Source organism: Poecile atricapillus, chromosome 1 (assembly GCF_030490865.1).
Source record: "Poecile atricapillus isolate bPoeAtr1 chromosome 1, bPoeAtr1.hap1, whole genome shotgun sequence".
Classification (NCBI taxonomy): Eukaryota; Metazoa; Chordata; class Aves; order Passeriformes; family Paridae; genus Poecile; species Poecile atricapillus.
This window is the reverse complement of record NC_081249.1, coordinates 132,795,537-132,816,391: the sequence shown is the minus strand read 5'-3', so window position 1 is coordinate 132,816,391 and position 20,855 is coordinate 132,795,537. Positions and strand designations below refer to the sequence as shown.

Genomic DNA, 20,855 nt, shown 5'->3' with positions numbered 1-20,855 from the left:
TCACCCGTCCGCGCAGGCCCCGCTCGTCCCCCGCCATGGGCCCCGGCGGCCCGTCCTGCTCCGCTCCCGGGTCGGCGGCGCCGCCTCGCTGCGGGGGAGGGGCCTCCCCTCGGCCCCGGCCCGCGCGCCCGGAGGGAGGGGGCGCCGCTCGCGTCACGGCGTCACGTGGCCGGCGGGCGGGTGCGCGCGTGACGCCGCTTCCTCCTCCTCCCCCTCCTCCTCCCGCGCGGGCGGCGCGTGATGCGGCGCGGAGCGGGAGCGCGCTCCCGCCCCCGCCCCGCCCTCCCGCGGGTCACGTGACCGCGCTGTTTGGAGGCGGCGGCCGCGGCGGCCTCCGAAAGTGATGAGGTGAGCAGTACCGGGAGAGCGGGGAGCGTGGCGAGGTACCGACACCAGTACAGCGCGGGGAGTGGTCAGCAGCGGGAGGGAAAAGGAACGAACGGTGTTGCCTGGCCCTACAGCTTCCCCGAGCTGTGCCCCGTTGAGGTTCGCCTCTCGTCCCCTGCCCGCCGTTTCTGAAGGGGTTTGGGGTGGTTTTTCTGCTCTTTGCGATCTTTGGCCTTACTCCCGGGACGGGAGACAGCGGTTCAGCCCCAGCCGGCAGCTCTGGGCCGCACAGGCGGGATGTGGCAGAGAGCGTGCAGGACAGAAGTGGCCCTTACGGTTTTTAAGACGCTTTGATAATTTTGAAGAAATAACTTTTAGTTTTGTTGACTAAATGTGCCTCTTCCCTTTTCCTAGTGCCTGGTGAGAGTGAGCGCTCGCTTTTCTTTTGAGGAAATGTAAATTTCCCCCTTCACGGCTTTTCTGGGAGGGAGTTCCTTCATCTATGGGATCGCATACTAAAGGTTAGAAATTCCAGGCCTTGACTCTGTAGTGTAACAGGTTTGGGGTTTTGTTCAGCAGTGTACAGGTTTAAACTTTAAACTCAACAGGAAATTATTTTAAAGTATGTGCTGCAAAAATATGAGGTTGTAATTTCAGTGGTTATTTAATTCTTGGTTTTCACTCTGTGTTGTCTGCTGAGTGTGGGAAAAGACATACTGTGGAGAGGATAGCTTATAATTGTATCAAAATGCACAAATGCAGCTAATTCTAAGTTTGGTACAACTTGAGAACAATGCTCCTTAAATTTAGTTTGGGGGGAGAATATTATGTAGATATACAATACCAATGCTGATTTATTTACATGAGAAAGTTAGTTTTAAATCAAGGGTGCATACTGTGGGGGAGAGTGCATTTTTCCATAAAACAAGGCATTTTCCGTAGGTACGTGTTAACTTGTTTCATAGCTGGGTCTAAGTATAACTACAGTTTAAATATTTCCAGATAGGTTATCTGATAGTTTAAGTTTTCAGAAATGAACTTGAACAAAACCTTCTCATAAATGAAGTAGGAGTCTTATTTTCTAGCCCTTGGGCCTCTTTTTGGCAAACTGAAACATGATGTGTTTTGAGTAGGAAAACACTTGGTGTTTCTTTAAGCGCACCAACTCTAATACTAGAAAGTGAACTAATCAAGAACTTTATTTTTGGCAGATACAGCTAAAAGATGATGCTGTAATGCACCTATGAGTGAGCAGCACTAGTTGTGTGCATCCATGGCCTCTGTGCCAGCAATTCCAGACACTTACAACCATGTCTTGGCTGAGTTGGAGTGTTTGGATCCATTGCTTTCTGCACTCAGGCTGGATTCCAGTCGTCTTAAGGTGAGTTTGTGGTGTATGGCTTTATAAATTTTTTTTTTTTTTTTTAATTCAAGTAATGACCCCATTTTGCTAATTATTTGATTAAGACATAAGATTAACCTAATTCTTTTGGGGGTGTATGTATGCTAACTTAATGTGGGGAGTACTTTGGGAGGAAAGAGCGAAGATAAAGGACCCTGTTACTCTCTGTGTGTTTCCTTAATGCAGCTGTGGGAACTTAACACAGCCTACACTGTTTGCAAAGTGCTGTTTAATAATTTTCTCTGCCAGTGGTTCAGGAGTGGTACACACAGCTAGCAAACAATGAAGCCTTTAAAAAAAACCACCATAATAATTCAAGAAAAAGATGCTGTAATCAGAGCTTACTAGATTATGCATTATGATTTTTATTCCTTTAGTGCACGTGTATAGATGTATCAAAGAGATGGCTGGCTCTAGGCAGCTCAGGAGGAGGACTGAATCTTATCCAGAAGGATGGTTGGAAGCAAAGACTCTTTCTCACTCACAAGGTAAGGATAAAAATTTTAAATAAAAATTTCCAGATACAGGTCTGGGAAAGAAATATTATTTCATGTTAATGTATTTTAAGAGTCAATAGGTATCTTCAGCTTACTGGATTGTCTAAAGAAGGTGACGTTTTGGACTGCTGTGTTTAAAACAGGTTGCAGTTCTGGAGGGTATCCCCAGAGTGTGTGGTATATTAGATTTCATGGGGTGTGAAAAATATTACTTCAGAGTGTCAGACCTCTGTTTTTCAAATTCTTACTTTTTAACAGCAGCAACAAAGTCACATGAATATTTAAGGATTAGAAGAAAATTCTGACTATGAAACTAGAGGAACTCATGAGTAGATAACTCCCAGTGTATGAATGTCCAAACTGTGACATACCTGGATAAGTGAAGAAAAGATAGCCTGACTTGCTGTTGCTGGAAGAGATCATGAAACAGGGATTGTTATTTGTACAGCCAGGTGCTATTTCCTAGGAGCCTCTGCTGCTTCTAGTGTAGCATGAATGTCGCCAGTTTTTTAAGGCTAGGAGCACCTCACTTAATTTTGTCAAAACAAATTCCAAAGGTGTGAGGACAGAAGAGTGATTTCTGTGCTTTCCAAATAGGAGAACGCATTGCAGTCCTTGCTCTTGATATTGTTGCGTCATTGACAACTGCACCTTGGAGTAAACTCTGTTTGAAAACAAAACCCAAACAGTAAAAACCAACCACATAACCGCAGAGTGGTAGAATCTTTTGACATGAATCTGGTTTCTATGATGAAAGCTGCATAGTGGGGAGAGGTTGTACAGGAACAACTTTCACCTGCTCTTACTCCCATGCTTGCTTTCAGGAAGGTGCCATTTCCCAGGTGGCCTGTTGTTTGCATGATGAGGACTATGTTGCTGTTGCCACCAGGTGAGTGATCTGCTCACAAACCTGAACACCGGATTAATATTTTTAAGAAGCTTCAAGTTTCGGACTTGGACAGCTGCTGAGAACTCAGAGTTAGCTTACCAGGTTAACTGGTAGAGGCCACTACAGGATAATTCTCTGCACAGAGAGTTTGCTTAACTTTTTTTGTCTGGAATAGTTGTTCTAGATTAGGTATTATTTCTGTAACACAGCATCTATGGCAGAGCTCATGCATATGAAATTATGATGATAAATGTCTTTCAGCATGAAAAGAAGCATTTTCATTAATGTGGTAGAGTGAGATTGATAGTTAATTCCACTTATATTTATTAATTTTTTTATTTATGTATTATTTATTTATTCCATTTATATTTATTAAAATTCGTTTAAATGTTTTTCCATGTCCTCACCGGCAAGTGTAATAAATGTAAGAGTAGCCTTACAGAGCTGCTTATACATTGTAATGCAAAGAAGGACACTTCTCCAGAATTAAGTGTGACACTTCTTGAAAGCATGCAGCCTCAAACAGAACCAGCTCTGAGGGTTGGATTTTCTCTTTCTTTGGGAAAATGCATCTTTATTAACTGCTAAAACATGAAAATACTTGTTTTCAAGCTGTATTCTCTTTTTAACTTGTTGTAGCCAAGGTCTTGTAGTAGTTTGGGAGCTGAATCAGGAACGTCGTGGGAAGCCAGAACGGATTTATGTTTCCTCTGAGCATAAGGGCAGGAAAGTCACAGCTCTGTGCTGGGATACAGCTGCCCTTCGAGTTTTTGTAGGAGATCATGTGGGAAAAGTATCAGCCATCAAGATTAACACATCAAAACAAGGGAAGGTAAAATGTTGCATACTTTGATTGAACTTAATTCACAGGGGGTGATGCATGGAATCTCTTCATTTATTTTAGCAATGTAGAACAGAACAGGACTTGGCAGCTGATGAAGTTCTGGTAGCTTTAACTATTGGAATGAGGAACCCAATATGGCTGTCTCTTGAGACAACCATAGAAATCCTGACCCATGAGTTCCCCCCATCCTTATTCAATCTATTTTAGTAATGCAACTTGAAAATGCTTTCAAATGTTCAGAATTAAAAACTGGTCAGTCTCCTGCTTCTTGGAATTTACAAGTATCAAAGTTAAGGGTCTTGGTGTTTCTGAGCCTATTGAATTCCTTAGGCTCCAGCTACAGGTTCAGTTGTTTTAGTCCTCAAATCAGCTGTTGGTCAGAGAAAGAACAGTCACAGACTCTGATTTTGCTTGGCTTTGTCTGGATGCTCTCATTCTTAAATATCTGGATTAGATAAATGGTAGGTAGTCATCCTTTCTATTTTGTGCAAGGGACACACCTGTTAGTGATAGCAGCCTGATTTCTAACCCTTGAGTGTTCTTTAGCTTTTACCACTACTGAGTCCTTTTTTTTTAGTCGGTAAAAAGGAATAGAACCTGGAACTAGTTGTGTTCTTCCAGGTCCTTTCTAGCCCTCATGAAAGATTTAGATGGAAAATTGACTTATAAGTAGCAAGACCATTGTTACATTTAAAGAAAGGGGGGGAGGGAAAGTCAGCTGTGGGAACAGGGGGAGGAGAAAAGGGCAAGGCCCATGGAATCTGTGTCTGTTCACACCTGTTGAAGGAACAGGACTGTTGGATTTCTCAGATAATGCACTTTATCATATTCCTAAGAAGGGAAAATAACTCTAAGCTGGCAAAAATAGGGGACTGTCTGACAGCAAGTTCAAATTCAGTTCCCAGTAGTTTTCTTACCCATAAGTCTATCTGAGACTGTTCATCCACCCATGCAAACTGAGATTCCATATAGGTACAATAAATAGTATGTGGATAATTTGTGGCAGGGTAACAGAGAAGGTGAGTTTCTGAACAACCTAATTCCAATAGAAGTTGTTTTTTCTATCAATTAATCCCTCTAGTCTGTTTCCAGAGAACTGCTAGCTCAACGTACATGTGGGAAGAATTGTAAAAAAACCACAAAGCTTAGAATGGCAGGAATAAAACCCTCTCTTAATGTCACAGAAAAAAGCCCTTTATAAAGAAATATCAGGACTTTTTTTTTTTTCTTAAATCTTCAATAGTGGTTGTGGGAAAAGGAGGATTTGGACTCCTGTGCTTCTGAGCATTGAAGCATTGCTTTGTAACGACAGAGAAGAAAGGAACTGCTGTCTTACATTGTGTATTCATATCATACATGAGTCTTTTCTGAATTTTGTAATTTTAACATAATGAAACAGTCTTTACTTTGAACTGAAGACCAGTATTTTTTTCTTTTTTTCTTTTTTAACTGTAGGCAGCTGCTACTTTTGTGATGTTTCCTGTCCAGATTATAACCACTGTAGATTCTCGGGTGGTTCAGCTTGATTATTTGGATGGAAGACTGCTCATATCTTCACTTACCCGCACTTATTTATGTGATACTGAGAGGCAAGTTCTATTTTATTTCTGAAATACTGGACTTCAGAATCACACACAGTTTCTGAAATTACATCAATGTCTCTTTACCTAGCCCTTGCTCCCTCAGTCTGTTTCTGAAGTTATTGGGAGGGGTAGTGTCACAAATTTTACTGAAATCAAGGTAAAAAACATCTGCTGTTTTCCCCTCAACTACCCAGCCAGTCATTCTGTTGTAGAGGGCTGTTAACTTGATTTCCCTTCCATAAATTCGTGCTGACTATTCATAATCACTGTCTTATTTTTCATATGATTGGAAATGATTTCTGGGAATGTTCCCACCTTCCCATCACTAAGTTGAACAACTGGTTTTGCTGAAAAAAACGTCTTTGATCTGAGCATTCATTTCAACTAATGAATATTTCTGTGCCCTGCCTTGTATAAATTACAGGGAGGCTTTGTAATATTCACTACACTTTTTTTTTTCTTAAGCATCAAAACCAATTCAGCAGCTGGGATTAAGATTTTTTTTATTATTCAAGAAAAACAGTAAATTAATTAGGGCTTTTATTAATGCTGCCTCACTTAACAAGGATATTTTTTCCCCTCTAGAGAAAAATTCTGGAAGATTGGTAATAAAGAGAGAGATGGAGAATTTGGAGCATGTTTCTTCCCTGCTGGAAAAAACAGTGGGAATCAGCAGCCATTAATATACTGTGCTCGACCTGGCTCGAGGATGTGGGAGGTGAACTTTGATGGGGAAGTGCAAAGCACACATCAGTTCAAGCAGCTGCTCTCATCACCGCCTCTTCCTGTTGTTACTCTCAGGTAGAAACATGAGTGTTATCAGTGATAAACTTGTTTGGGACATCCTTGAGACTGAAAAGACTAACTAAACTCCTGCTTCAGTCAAATCGTAATCCTAGTTGTCATCTTAATACAGTTTCCTCTAAGAGGTGTAGCCAGTGATTATGAGAAATGCGAAAACCTTGATTCTGGAGCTGTGTCTTTGTGAGCACAATGAATGCTGCTGTCATTAGACTGTATTTATGTGTTTGCAGGATTAAGAATTTTAGAAAGTAATGTTATTGTAGTTATGTTTGTACTTGATAATAATTTTATTTTGCAGGCAGGATCCTCATTATACTGGTTCCAGCTGCTCTCCACAATCTTTATCTTTCCCCAAGCTGCTGTATTTGACGTGAGTATTTGACAGCATAGCTTCCTGTTGATGAAGTTGGCTTAAAAATTATACATTCTCCTAACTTATTTTACCAACTTCAGGCTTTTTTGTAAGAATTTCCCAGGTATCATGCTAAACCTGTCTCACCTCTCACTTGCTGTACTTAAGCCAATGCTATCCCTGCATATTTTACAATTTTTTAAAATTTTACCTATTTGACCACAATTGACTGTTGATCCATTAACATTTCTTTTGATTGCAGTGAGCACTGTGTGGTGACCTGGACAGAAAGAGGTGTTTATGTTTTTCTTCCCCAAAGCATTCAAGTCTTACTCTGGAGTGAAGTTAAAGGTAGACTAAAGTTTATTAAGCTTTGCTTTGTAATATTGTTACGCTGGTCATTCCTGAAGCCCTTGCGTAGCATGGAAGCTTTTCAAGCTCAATTTCTGCACCTGGATTGCAGAATATTTATAAAAAACTTATCTGTCCGGTATATCCTTGAATATTAACCATCTCCCTGCCTCCTCCAGGCAACCCGTCCTTCCATAGATCTGAAAACATGCTTCTTGAGAAAGAAAACGTGGTGTAGAGTGACTCATAAAATATAGTGGTTAAAATCCAGTTGATTAACCTGTAGTATCTTTTCCTCTTTACTCAGGCTTATTGTCAGGTGTCCTGTGAAGGATAATCTGGCTGCTGAAAGTTTAAAAACCTGGGTTTTTTTTTCCTAAACTCTGTCTAAATTCCATACAGAGAATATATTTGTTTGGCAGATGAGTAAACCCTCATAAACAGTTGTGTGTGGTTATAAGCGGAGTCCTACAATAGTTATTATCAGTCAGTCTTTCCCCTTCTCCCTATTTTGGTGTTAAGTTTGCAGTATCTTTGTTGTGGAGTGTTTGCATACAGCATAAGTATTGCATTTGAAAACTTCTGGAAAGTCAAAGTTGTTTTTCCACCAGTGGGTATTTTCCCTCTGTTTCAAAGCTAACTATTATGTATTTGTCATCTTTATCAAGCTTTAATTTTTCATCTCAGACAAAAAGGAAACTTTTTGGTAATTTAGTGTGTTTTTTGAATGTCTTCTAGAAATGCAGCTCTGGAAAGTTTTGACACTGTTTTATAGTGATTAGGTGCTAGGTCAGCACAAGAACAAGTGTTTGTTTTCCCCATGCCCCTCATGCTTTGCAGTCAGGTGGGAATATGCTTTCACCTTTTTTCAGGGACAGAAAGGAATGTTGATTAATGACTTCAGTCCTTCAGGTATTGCTCTGTGTGTGGTTTTGCAGATATTCAGGATATTGCAGTTCACAAGAGTGAGTTGTTCTGTCTGCATACAAATGGGAAAGTTGTGCACCTCTCCCTTCTGCTGGTTGATCGCTGCATTGAGCGTCTAATGAGAAGAGGATTCTGGACCCTTGCTGCCAGGGTCTCTTGTCTCTTCCAAAATTCAATTGTTTCTTGCAGAGTAAGTAAATACCTCTTTGTAAATGTGTTGTACAACTTCACTGTCTTTCTTGTCCCTGCTTCCATTAAGTTTCATGGTTACTGAGATTCATTTTGTTGGAGCTTTTAAAGTCAACCTAAACATTATACTTTAAGGATGAAAATTATCCTGCGTGTATGGTATCATTTGTTTTCACATGTGCATTAAAAATAATAATGTTTCTGTTTCACTGGGTGCCTTTAGGCAAGAAAAAATTTGCCTCTAGACAAGCTGGAGCACTTGAAGTCTCAGCTGGATGCTTCAACCCAGCAAGATCTCACTGTGCAATTGGAAGAACTGATTTCAAAGTTGGAACCTCTAGATTCTGCTTGCAGCAGTAGAAGGAGCAGTATTTCATCTCATGTATGTGTACTGGTAGTGCCAAAAATGTTATCTACAGGTTTTATCGTTATGGCTTAAAGTCACCTTGTTACTCACTTGGAAGATGACTGCAGCTCATAATGCTGCATTCTAAAACTAGGTGGGGTGAAGAGGTATGAGACACCACGGCTTGCATTCTGTAAGCTCTCAGACTTCTACCTCTTTCCCATGTTATTTTAGGGCTAATGGCTGAGATGAGGACAAAGATTGATATGAGGATGCCTTTTTCCACAGCTCTGTTTAATGTTACAGCGTGCTTTGGTAAAGATAGTTGTGATTATAACTCTGGTTTTATGTGATGAAAATGACTGTCTGAGTGCTCAGAACTATCTTAGCCCTATTTAAAAAATTGCTGCACTCTAAGAAACTTAAGGAGAAAGCTCTAAAAAATATCAAAGCATATTTCTAATAAATATACAGCTGCTTTACAAGAAAGGGGAAATATTTCATAGTTAATATAATATCAGCTCCTGCTTTCACTTTAACAGTGTTTAAAAGGAAAGTTTAAAAAGCCAAGTAATGTAAATACCATCTTGATGTAGTAGACAAGTTCTTCTTCATTAGCCACTGCGAAAGTAAACCATGTAGACTGACCATACGCAAAAAAATGTGTCCTGAAGCTAAATAGCTTTGCAGGGTCTGTAATTGTTCTAGCTGGGTATGGCTGACCAGCAGAAGGAATACAAATTCGTGGGTATGCAGCTACAAAGGGATGAAATGACAGTCTTCGCTGCAGGACTAAAGCTGAGGTGGGTTTTGCCTTTCACTGAAGTGCACCAGGTGTTCCACAGGCTCTAAAAGCAATTGTGGCATACACATCTTTTTAAAGTCACTGAACTGCACACTTCTGGCGTCTGTGTCCTTTTCCATTCTGGGTATGATTAAAGTACTCTGTTAAATAAGAGTTTTCCAAGCAATGAATTATGAAATGCTTTGAGGTTATTTGTGTGGGTACAGTTGCTTGAGTTCATTGTAGAAAGGTGAACAAGGAAGTACAACTCACACAATGTCTAACTCCCCCCTGGTCTGACAGGAAAGCTTCAGTGTCTTAGACTCTGGAATCTACCGCGTTATCAGTCGAAGAGGCAGCCAGTCAGATGAAGACTCATGTTCCCTCCACAGTCAAACATTCTCAGAAGATGAGAGACTTAAAGAATTTCCTGCACACCATGAAGATGAGCAAGAACTTGGTAATGTTTCTTAATGAAAATGTTTGTTGAATGTGTTTGTTTATTCTACAAAAATTCCGCTGGATTGGTGCTGTGTTCTTACTTTCCACTATCAAGTTATTCATTATTACTACATGTAATTTGATCAATTGAAACAGTTACCTCACCTTCCAGTCAAAATCCTTCCTGAAACATTGGATGGAAAACTGGCTCCACTGATATCCGGGCTTAAAAGCAAACAAAACCCAGAGAAACAGAACAAAAGATCCAGAGCGCTTTACCAAGCATGGGCTTCACTCCAGCTTCCCCCTCTCCATGTGTAATTCAATATTAATGCTGAGATTCCTTCAGCTGTCTATGCCAGTGTCAACTGTACTTCAAAGAAGATTTGTTTGCTGCCAATATCCTCCTGTAATATTTGTTTCAAAAAAGAATTTCTTAATCTGGATTCTGGTTTATATTTCTTCAAGGAATGCAGAAGAATTCTGATAAGTTCTTAACTTTCTTGCAGGGTTTCCTTTGTACAGGGGATCATCTCTTACACGTGTAAACATTAGTGTAGGGGTGCTAGAATTGCTAATAACTAATATTTCTTATTTCCTGACAAATGTCTGTCACTGTACTAAAGCTAGAGTGAGATGCTAATGGGTCTTGTTCTCTGTTCTGATTGGGATTGGGAGGGGATGTAGAAACCTGGATGATGAGGAGCTGGCTTTGCTCTAGGTATGGTAGTGATGCTTTCCAATAAATAAGCTACTTTTGAACTTCTGTGGGGAGTAGATGCCTGTTGAGGATGGAGAGAATTTAGATGCTTTGGAGAAGACCACAGTGGGGAGGGAGAGTGCAGAAATTGGTATTTACTCCCCTGCCTGTCAGTAGAGTTGTCCTGCTGACTAAGCTGTGTGCTGTTGGTAGCACTTATCTTTACATGTGCCTTTTTACCTACATCACCATAAAAACAAGTGAGGAAACTCTGAAGTGCATAATTTCCAGCATTAGAAATAAAAATTCAGGTGACTTAATTTTTGAATATCAGAAGATAGAAAGGCTCTGTGTGTTCCACAAGAGATGACAAATTTGCTGATTATTTCCAAGTGGAGAAGTTCTAGATGCTTCTTGAAGCACGAATACTTGATCTGGTATTTGAAAAAAATGGACTTAGTGTTTCCCTGCTCACAGTGACATAAGATGTAATGAGTTTTTAAATTTCTAGTCTGCATAAAGAACAAAATCAGCCTTATTTACAGGCAATTGGAGCATGTCAGTTGTGACCTTTAGGCACTGTCAAGAGGGATTCTGATGACAGATTTTCTCTAACACTGCAGCATCTTTTCCTCTCAACACTGTGGTTACTGCTGATTGTTGCAAAATGCAATGTCATCCTGCCTTAAAATGATCCCTTTTTTCTTGCTGACATCACTTAAAGATACAGTGTGTGTTTGTACCAGGAAATTATTAAGTAAAGCACATTGTAGATACTGTTAGCGATATAGGAGAGAAAAGGAAATAGTCAGTGATTCTGTATTTCCTGTGATTCTTATCAAAAGCTGTGGGCTTACTTACTGCCTTTCAAATAAGAGGGTGATTTATACCCTAGTCATGGCTTGTGTGTCTCTCTGTTCACATGTGATTTAGATTTTGGGGGAATCATGCTATGTGAATTGATGTATGCCACGATACTTGCTACAGAGCCAGAGGACGATGAATAAAGCAGATGTACTAGGTTCAAAGTCAGTAATAAAACAGTCCTTGAAACCTGGCTCCACACATTCTTGAGTATTCAAAAGGCAAATATGGTGGGCAGGTTATCCATTAATGAATTAGTGACTTGCAGTTCATTTCACTGTTCCATTTTTTTGCCAGGCCACTGTTTCATGACTTTTTTATTTCAATTCCATTTGTCAGAGAACGTATCTCATGCATCTGTGGTGGTTGAGGCTGACCGGAATGAGACATTTCTCCCATTCAGTATTCCTTTGTCATTCCGTTCCCCATCTCCTCTCGTCTCTCTCCAAGCTGTCAAAGAAAGGTAAAACATGGAGCAGGTTCACTCATCTGTTACATCTTGCCCTCTTCTGTCCCCTGGATTTGTAGCATTGTGTGGTTTAATTCATACTGTGCTCTGCAAACATTTAATACCTGAACTGGAACACCAGAGATGCAGTCAGGTTTGCTAGGCAGTTTAAACCTTTATCTTGGCTCTAGTGAAGATACAAAGAGCTGCTGGTAACTTCAATGGAGCCACAACTTCAACCTCAGTTTTAAACAGTTAGGAACTGTTAAAAATCTAGGAATGGTTACTGTTACCCAGTAAACTGATTGTGGTTTGTATTCAAAGGAAAATGTACTGAATATTGCTCTGGGATTTTGCCCTTCTGGATCTTAGGGGGAAGGCTTCTTATGTTGCTTGGGGACAAACATTAAAATATTCACAGCAGATAGATATTGCTAAAACACACTTGGAAAGTGGTCTGCCCTATCCCCTCATGAACTTTTCAGTGAATCTAATTGATTTCCCAAACAATTATGGAATAATGGTAGCCCATACCTGCTGCAATTAGATCTATGTCCATTTTATGTATAAATCACATTTTTTAAAAAAAAAATGGGGTGAGTGGGTGGGTGTACAAATACAAAGGGGATGGTGCTGAACACATAATATTTTTATAAAAGTGCTGTATGTTAATTACTTAGCTAAAATATCTCTGGCCTGGCAATGGTCTGAAAAATTGCCCAGCCTACCCTTGATCACTTCAGTATGTAAATCATGTCCTGCAAAAAAGAATTGTAGCTGCTATCAGCAGTGTGCAGATCTCAGAATAAACATCAGAAGTACATGTAATGTTTTAAGTTCTTTCTAAACTGTAAGCAGCCTTGAGGACTTTACTAGTAATAAGTGGTTCTTCTAATAATGAAAGCTACATTTTCAAGTATTCACTGTGTGCAATTAATCATTAAATAAAATACTATTATATTTAGAGTTAATTTTTAAAAGTTTAGCTTTAATCCTTCTATACACTCAAGTCCAATTGTTTTGCTAAATTGGAATGCTTTCTGCCTTCTGCAGCAAGCTTCAACTTTTGCTATACGTTGTTATAGTAACATGCTGGGTTGGGGTTTTGGGGATTTTTTTTAGTTCTAGAGCAGAAAGCAGGAAGCTTTTTTTTCTCTTCAAATCCTGTTGACATAATTCTCTTCGTAGCAGTGGTAGAAATAATTGAGTTCTGCTATGTTCATTGAGCTTTCTCTTCAATAAAACACCTGAAGGAGTAAGCACTGCTGAATGATAAGGACCTTGTTGGTGAGCTTTGTAATCGGAAGAATTAATTTGAAGCATTGTAAAGTGGTTTCTTACCACCAAGAGTGACATAATTTCCTAAAGATGCTTTATGTTTAAAAGCTTTAAAATGCAGTGTAGCCAATCTGCATTTATTTACATACAAGTACATATCAAAATCTATGGCTAATGTTGGTATGTGATCCTGCTTCTCCAGCAGGAGTGTTAAATACTTCAGGTTTCTATCCTGTGATGAAAACATCATGACTGGAATGACATGAATTTTGAGCAGATTCTTAGTAAGTTTTGTTCCTGTTGGTCATCACTGCTCTCATACTTTTATCAATAGTTCTTCAGATTATAAAGTCTCTGAAATTATAGTTTGAATGAAAAGGTGCTTGGTTTGTTTGCTTCTCAACTTCTGATTTTAAGTGTTTCAACTTGTGATTCTTAGTGTTTCTAGCTTTGTACGCAAAACCACAGAAAAGATTGGCACACTTCATATAAGTCCTGAATCTAGAGGGAAGCATGAAGCAAAGGATGATGAGCAGCTGCCAGAACTAACTCTTAATCTGGTAACATGTCCCCAGCGAGAACAAGAGTGAGTGCAAAATCACATTTTCTTAGCAGTTGTATTTGCTGCATGTCCTGAGGATAGCAACCTAAGGAAAAAAAAACCTTTTCAGCAGAATGAGGGCATTAGTTTTTTCCAGCTGCCTTCATTCCTGTGGTGGGTTTCAGTGGTTCTCCCAAGTCCTTTCTTAGAGCTGATGAGGCAATGAGCACAGAGTTAAGTAACTTCATATTCCAGTGCTAATTTACCATTTTGGACTAACTTCCATACTGTGGCATGGTACTGTTTTTTGTTCAGTACCTGCAAAAATCTACTGTAGCTGGAGTAGAGGCAATTATAGAAAGCCACAAAAATACTGGTATCTGTTTTTCTTCATGCCAAATTTATCCATAATTTCTGTTGAGCTGTTCATTTTTGTAAGTGAAAGCTTTGTATTTAGTAGAGGAATTAGTGTTGAGGAAATTTTTCAGGAAATTCTCACTTAAATTATTAAAGTTAATACTTCAGATAAGACTGAAATGAATGTGCTTTTCTAGGTCAGAACCCCAGAATTGGCAGCTTCCTGAGGAGGACCGTCTGAGAGATCTCAAGGCTGCAACTGCAGAAACAATGTAAGCAGAGAAACTTTTTACTGTATGGATATGTTGGGCTTTGGCAGAAAAACTGATTGGGTTTTTTAAATTTTTCTTTTCATTCATTTTACATGCATGTAAGAGTGATGCTCTAAATGTCTATTAACATAACCTGAAAGATATAACCTATGTTATCTCAATTGGTGAATGATTTGATTCCTGTTTTTAAAACCAAGCAAAACTCACTAAAAGCTCTTCTAACATTATCCCTTTGTCTTAAGGACAGGCATAGTTTAAAAAATTCAAAATCACAAAAACAAATTTATTCTGAAAGAAATCCTAGGGAGCTCAAAATGTGCTGAGATCAAATGTAGGTGGTGTGAAGTAGCCTAAATTCTGTTTGATGCACTCAAGATCACAACCCAACAACTGACTCCAAGTCAAGTGTAGAAGTATAGTTACACAAAGCATATTTGAAACTTCACTTGTGGCATCTTTAAATTGTTAAACTTGGCAAACTTCTGTTTTTATGCTGCAGAGCCAAGCTCCAGGATCCCCTGGTTTTGTTAGAACCTCAGTGTATGAGAAGGGTCTTACAGGAATGGCTGGTCTATCTAGAAGAAAAATTCAGCAAGGAGCATTCTGCTTTGTCTGTTAAGAAAAGCAAGACTGTGTGTGCTGAAGAACAGAGGGCAGTCCTGGAGGAAAACTTGCAAGTGGCTCCAGCTGACAGAGATGCAATAGACAAGGAACAGAGTGCTATTTTGGAAGACTGCATTGAAAAGGAACATACTGCTGAAACCTGTGCGAGCAAAACCACGTATGAAAATGGTACAGATGTGACGGGGCCTCTGGGCTGCGGCTTTCAGCTGTCTCCTCCATATGACATCAAACCCGATGTTCTGAAAGATCTCGTGGAGCTGACAACTCTGTGCTTTGAGCTGCGCGTCTTCTCTTGTGGGAGTGATGAGGCTGAGGAGAGCTCTGGGGAAAGTCTGCCACCAGCAGCTTCAGCGACCTTGGCTTGTAGGTTTATGCGAAGCTTCTTCTTCCTTTTGGACTTAAAGAGAGTAAAGCAATGTATTATAACCACGTGTGCCACCAGCCCTAATGTATGGGAAACATATATTGCAGGATTGAAAGGTAAATAATGAATGTTGTATTGCTTCTTAAACTGTTTGCGAGAAAAAAGAAGAAAAAGTCTTGAAGACACTCATAATTGTTGGCAGATTTTCCTTCTGCTAGTGTAGTGTGGCTGGGGGAAGATGCTTGGTGGGTGGGAGTTTTTGTTCTGGTTGTTTGGTAGATTGTTTTCCCCCCAGATACTTCTCTTAGGAAGACCTTAGCCCAGCTGGTTAGCGTGTAGTGCTAATAATCCCAGCATTGTGGGTTCAAGCCTGTATGGATTTAAGAGCTGGACTTGATCATTTTGGGTCCTTTTCAACTCAGAATAACCTGTGATTTCTTAAAAAAAAAGAGCTGCTGGCTCCTTGGAGAGAGATTGTTCTCCTCTCACTTTGCAACGTTGAACTTGTTAGTTTGCATAGACCTTGTTGATTGAACACTGCAGTGATCCCAGCCTGTTTACAAACAAACATAGGAGCTTCTAAGAGCAAAAGCACTGTAATTAGAATCACAAGTCGGTAGAAACAAGGCAGAAGAGAGGGGAGGGCCTTCAGCATTTGCACTGGAAGATTCAGCTTGTAAAGCAATGTGGTTAATATGAAACAAAACTGAATGGAGTACATGGTTCCGTGCAGATGAGTGGCTTGTGATCACTTCACGCATCCCTGTTCCACAGAAATACTTTCTGATCTTTTTGATGCCTCTTTAATTTTATTGAACCAAAGCTTCATGATGATATTAGAAAATAACTTTACTGTTATCTGCATTCAGCTTCTGCCTTATGTATTTCTTGTAAGAGTGAATTAAAGCCTTAGCATTGATTCTGCTCCAGTACAGAGCAATTTAACAACAGAATCTTGCTTTGAGGGTTGGTATTTGGTGTTTCTGGGAATCTCTTCACTGTTTGGATTCTGAGAGCCCTAGAAGTGAAAGCAGTGTATGTATTCCCAGTTTGTCTTTAGTTGGACTGCACTTGTGCCTGGAGGTGAATACCTGCATTTCATCAGGAGGTGGGTGTTGAACTTCCCATGAAAGCAGTGATTGCTGTTGTTCAGCAGAAGATGAAAGGAGGGGCAGGACATATTAGGGAAAAAAAATTGCCCAAATCTTGTAACTTGTGCACTGATTTATTTCAGAATTAACTTGTCACAGTCCAGTGGCTTTAGCAATGGAAAATGAAGATATGTTGAAAATACTGAAGCTGCTGCATGACCTGGGGCCATGGGATGACAGCCCACTGTTGCTGGCACATGCTCAAAGGTTGGTACCCAAAACTTTTTCCTTAACTTCCTGGCAGGAATTGCTTCACTTACCATGTTATGAAGATTTCTGAAATCTCTTAGAGAGATCACTTTTCAGTACTATCTTGAGCTTGCAGATCTTGAAAAAATTATTTTGCTGTTTGGTACTGAAAATAGCCTTTGTTCTCTCTTTCTCCAGGCTTTATGAAAAATTTGGCGAAACAGCTCTTCGGCCCTTGATCAAGTTCCACCCCTCTATTTTGCCTTCTGATATTAAACAGCTTTGCTGGAATGATCCAGCTCACTTTTTAGCATATTTAGATAGTCTAGTGAAATCAAAGCCAGAGGATAAAAGGTGAGGGGAATGTGGAATCCCTTTCATCTGTCTGCTCTCTTCATCATGTAGCTGTGTGGAGGGGTTTTTTTGATTTGGCTTTTGCGGACCTTTGTTTGTGTTTCTGTATCTGTCTGCTTGCTCTGTCCTAATGTTCATAAACATTAGGTTCCAAGTAATTCTGCCAGTTGTAGATGGCCTTAGACTGGAGTTTTTATTAGGTTAATATCTAGTTTTAAAAGGGATTTCCTAAATAACGTTTTTAATAGACTTGACTTTTTTTGTTCCTATGTCTGCACTTCAGTCTACCAAGGTTAGATGGCATTTTAAAAACCCCAAATCAAATCTGGGGGAACTCAATCTGCAAAATTGATTTTCTGTGGTTGCCTCAGTTTCTAGTGACATAAATAATTTTAGGCTTTTTGGCATTTAATTTTACATCCTTTTTACTTTTTTTATTAATTTGTCCACACACAGTCTCTGCTTCTCTATTTCTTGTATATTTAAAACTGATAGGATTTTATTTTAGTGTCTGCTTTGTTTTCCAGGCCATTTCTCCTTAGGTCTCTTCTGCAACCAGAATCTGTACGGTTGGATTGGTTGTGCTTGGCAGTTTCTCATGATGCTCCACAAAGGGCAAGCACTATGGATGAGGAAGGCAATCCCAGGTAAAAGTGGGTTTTACCCAAGGTCCTGAGTGCAGCAGAAAGGCTTAACAGATTTGGTTTTGGGTTAGATTTTGTGTAAAAGTTTGGATCACTGACTCCTTGGAGCTTTTTGCTGAGTTCAGCAGAAACAACCAAAGGATTGAATAACTTTTACTTGCAATGCCTTCCAGATTGACTGCTCTACTGAGACTGCACATGGTGTTTCATTCATTTTTCTTCCTCTTTTTTCATAAATCTGCCATAATTTTCGAAGAAAATCAATAATGCTTTAAAACTGAATTTCTCATCTTTTAGGCCACGATCACATTTGTTTACTTGGGGCTACAGCCAGTTCATTCTGCTCTTGATTAAACTGCCAGCTGATTTTGTTATGAAAGAGAAGATGGCTGACATCTGTAAATCACATGGGTAAGGAGAAAACTTGGTAATTCTTGATACTTGGTTAGTGGGTATTCTGACCCTGAGAAGATACAAATGTAAATGACCTATCTACTCCTTGTTTGGACAGGGTTTTTTTAAAAAACCTTTCCTTTTTTCAGGGTGAATATTGAATGTTAGATTTAATGTACCAAATGGGAGGTATTCCTCATGTCCCTACTCTGCTTCTGACATTCATTAAACTTAGGTGCTTTTGTCTTTACTGAGACTTAAATGAGCATGTGATTGTTCTTGACTTTGGCTTGAACTGAGTATTTGATTCCTGGAAACCTTTACTCTGTTACTCTCTTATTCAAGATTTTGGCCTGGATATGTGTTTCTCTGTCTGGAGCTGGATAGAAGAACAGAAGCCTTTACTAGTATTGTTCATTTGGATGATTTGAGCCTGTTGAATGGAGAAGATGGTTAGTGATTCTTAAGCTGTGTAAACATACTTCTGTAATGTAGGAACTGCCCTTACATAGTGGTTTGCCCAAAGCTGAGTTCAACTTTTATTTTTTGAAGTGTGTGTAGTACAGCATATTTGAAACACATAAATGGGTGCTTATACTCATGTTATCTTCATGCTGAGCTTTGCGAAATCAGTTGTGCTAGAAAATGCTTAAAAGTTAAAGAATCTTGATTTGTTTATCAGTTGGGAGTAAAAGCTAACCTTGGTGTTGTAGACAGAGGAATAGGAAGCCTTCCTGCACAGCACGAAACTCCCCCATGACATGTGCACAAACCCAAAGTTAGGGTGAGCAAAGCATTGTACCACAAGGCAGAACTTAGAAGAAAATTTGCTTCAGCCCTAAGATGAACAAAACTATGTCTCTTGACTTAATCCAAAGCCTTGAATACTGAACTGTTGTGAAGCTATGTGTGTTCACCAGTAAATCTTTATACTGAGTCAGTCAGGGCAGTACATTTCTGTGCACAATTTGCTTGTTGATAATGTTTGGTTTCCTAGAATCTTCAGAGTAAAACAGAATAGCTAGCTTCCTTTATAAGTACAGATATAGTTTAAATAGTAGTCTTAGGATAATCCTTCCTTTACAAATGATGTAATGAACTCATTTTACATCTAGGTTCCATTCCAGAGACCATAGAAGAGTGGAAGCTTGTTCTGCATCTTGCACAGAATCACGGCACAGCTTTCCACCACCACAGCCCACAGAATGGGAATGCTGTCAGCAATGGAGGCCCGAGCTGCCCGGACTGCATCACTGTGGAAAATGTTGCTTTGTTGCTGGCCAAGGCCATTGGCCCAAATCGTGCCTTGTCTCTCTTGCAGGAGTGTGGCTTAACACTAGAATTGTCTGAGAGATTTACTGGTGTCTGTGAGATACTGCGAATTGCTGAGAAAAGGCAGAGGTAAGAGATGTGTCAGCAGAAGATGCACGCTATCCTTTTTGGATCTCCTCAGTACTTTCAACTTCCTTTTCGGTTAAGAAGATAAAGTGCTTCACGTTTTTACCTTTGGTTTTAGAACTCATCTGAAAGCTTTCCTATTATTTAAGAACAGTGTGTTTTGCAATATAGGCATTTTAAAGTTGAAAATGAGGAAACAGAAAATCATGCATTAAAGGTATATGTGAAGGAGATTCTCTGAAAGAGATCTGTCCTGCTAAGGCTTGTACAGACTCTGATCTCTCCTATTCCTTCAAAATGTGTGAATGGTGATGTCAGGATGTTACTTCTGAAATGCAATCATGTTTTTTACAAAATTTTCTTTAAAAAGCAAACTACAATTCTGTTATTCTTTCTGTTGATAGCTTTTTTACTGTTTTACCTTTTTTTTTTTTTCCTCTTTTCTTCAATTGCAGGGCACTGATTCAGTCCATGTTGGAAAGGTGTGACCGGTTCTTGTGGTCTCAGCAAGCATAGAAAACAACTTGGGACAACTCTTTATGGGAACATTTTATATTGTAATGACTGTGTATTCAAGTGCCTCTTAAATTTCACAGGCCCTTAAAAATAACAAACTCTTATCTAAAAGTTCAGTTATACTGAGCCAGTCTCCATCTGGCAGGTATCTGACGTGGAAGTGGTTATTCCTTTGGAGATGACTTTTGAACTGTAGAACATAGATCAAAGCAAGCCAATATTTATCTTGAAATTAAGCTTACAGATTTTCAGGAGGAAAATTGTTGAATTTATTTTCCGAGTCTATAACTTAAGTATTTAGGGATATGAGCCCCTAAGTATTAAATTATGGTGTATAAAATTTTTTGTTTCTTTGTTTGCAAACATGAAAAACCATCCCTGGGAAGTTTCTAAGCCTGTACTTGTTTAACTTTCCTGTAAATGACATTTACTGTTGCTGTAGAAGTATCTGTTTTGGTACCCATTGGTTTTTTCTCCTTCTTAAATTATATGGACAGGCCTTGCCCATTTGAAATACATTAGCCAAGCCAAGTCTTAAAATGGAAGGGAAATATTTTTAAGTAGTGGATTTATGGTTAAAAATGCTGATTAACAGACAAACTTGTTAAATGAGCTCACTGTTAAACTCCAAGCACAATTATTTCCTAATTGCCCATACCTGTTGGTACACTGTGGCCATAGATATCAGTTGTGATACTCCAACAAACCTCAGGACAGTGGAATTAGAATCAGAGTCATTTAAGTTACAAAAGACCCTGAAGATCCAGCTCTCCAACCATTAACCCAGCACTGCCCAATCCACCACTCAACCATGTCCCCAAGTACCACATCTACATGGCTTTTAAATGTCTCCAGGGATGGTGACTCCACCACTTCCCTGGGCAGCCTGTTCTAGTACTGGAAAATGCTTTCTTTTAGTGAAGAAATGTTTCCTGACATCCAATCAAAATGTCTCCTGGAGCAACTTGGGGCCATTTCTTCTTGTCCTATCCCTTATCACTTGTGAAAAAGAAACCCACCCCCACC

General features: G+C 39.6%; 1 protein-coding gene across 5 annotated transcripts; it reads left to right on the top strand.

The window, feature by feature from the left end:
- The first annotated feature begins 216 nt into the window (after nucleotides 1-216).
- On the top strand, nucleotides 217-19,907 carry HPS5 (HPS5 biogenesis of lysosomal organelles complex 2 subunit 2). Of its 5 annotated transcripts, none has more exons than XM_058863782.1 (24): nucleotides 217-348; nucleotides 742-848; nucleotides 1,539-1,708; nucleotides 2,107-2,217; nucleotides 3,051-3,115; nucleotides 3,755-3,947; nucleotides 5,415-5,548; nucleotides 6,128-6,343; nucleotides 6,645-6,716; nucleotides 6,961-7,049; nucleotides 7,988-8,166; nucleotides 8,389-8,547; nucleotides 9,599-9,755; nucleotides 11,640-11,763; nucleotides 13,466-13,612; nucleotides 14,122-14,196; nucleotides 14,696-15,300; nucleotides 16,419-16,542; nucleotides 16,723-16,878; nucleotides 17,406-17,525; nucleotides 17,820-17,933; nucleotides 18,261-18,367; nucleotides 19,031-19,316; nucleotides 19,769-19,907. In XM_058863782.1, exons 3-24 carry the CDS (start codon nucleotides 1,601-1,603, stop codon nucleotides 19,827-19,829), a joined length of 3,402 nt encoding a protein of 1,133 aa, XP_058719765.1. In that variant the 5' UTR covers nucleotides 217-348; nucleotides 742-848; nucleotides 1,539-1,600; the 3' UTR covers nucleotides 19,830-19,907. The 5 variants fall into 5 exon arrangements, with proteins under 5 accessions (XP_058719765.1, XP_058719782.1, XP_058719773.1 ...); XM_058863790.1 differs by lacking the exon at nucleotides 217-348 and adding an exon at nucleotides 361-486; XM_058863799.1 differs by lacking the exons at nucleotides 3,051-3,115; nucleotides 3,755-3,947.
- Nucleotides 19,908-20,855: the final 948 nt, after the last annotated feature.

Coding starts and splice junctions, on each gene's coding strand:
- HPS5 (XM_058863782.1), top strand. CDS start 1,601: ATGGCCTCTGTGCCAGCAATTCCAGACACTTACAACCATGTCTTGGCT. Junction 3,116..3,754: donor TATGTTGCTGTTGCCACCAG/GTGAGTGATCTG, acceptor AACTTGTTGTAG/CCAAGGTCTTGTAGTAGTTT. Junction 19,317..19,768: donor ATTGCTGAGAAAAGGCAGAG/GTAAGAGATGTG, acceptor CTTCAATTGCAG/GGCACTGATTCAGTCCATGT.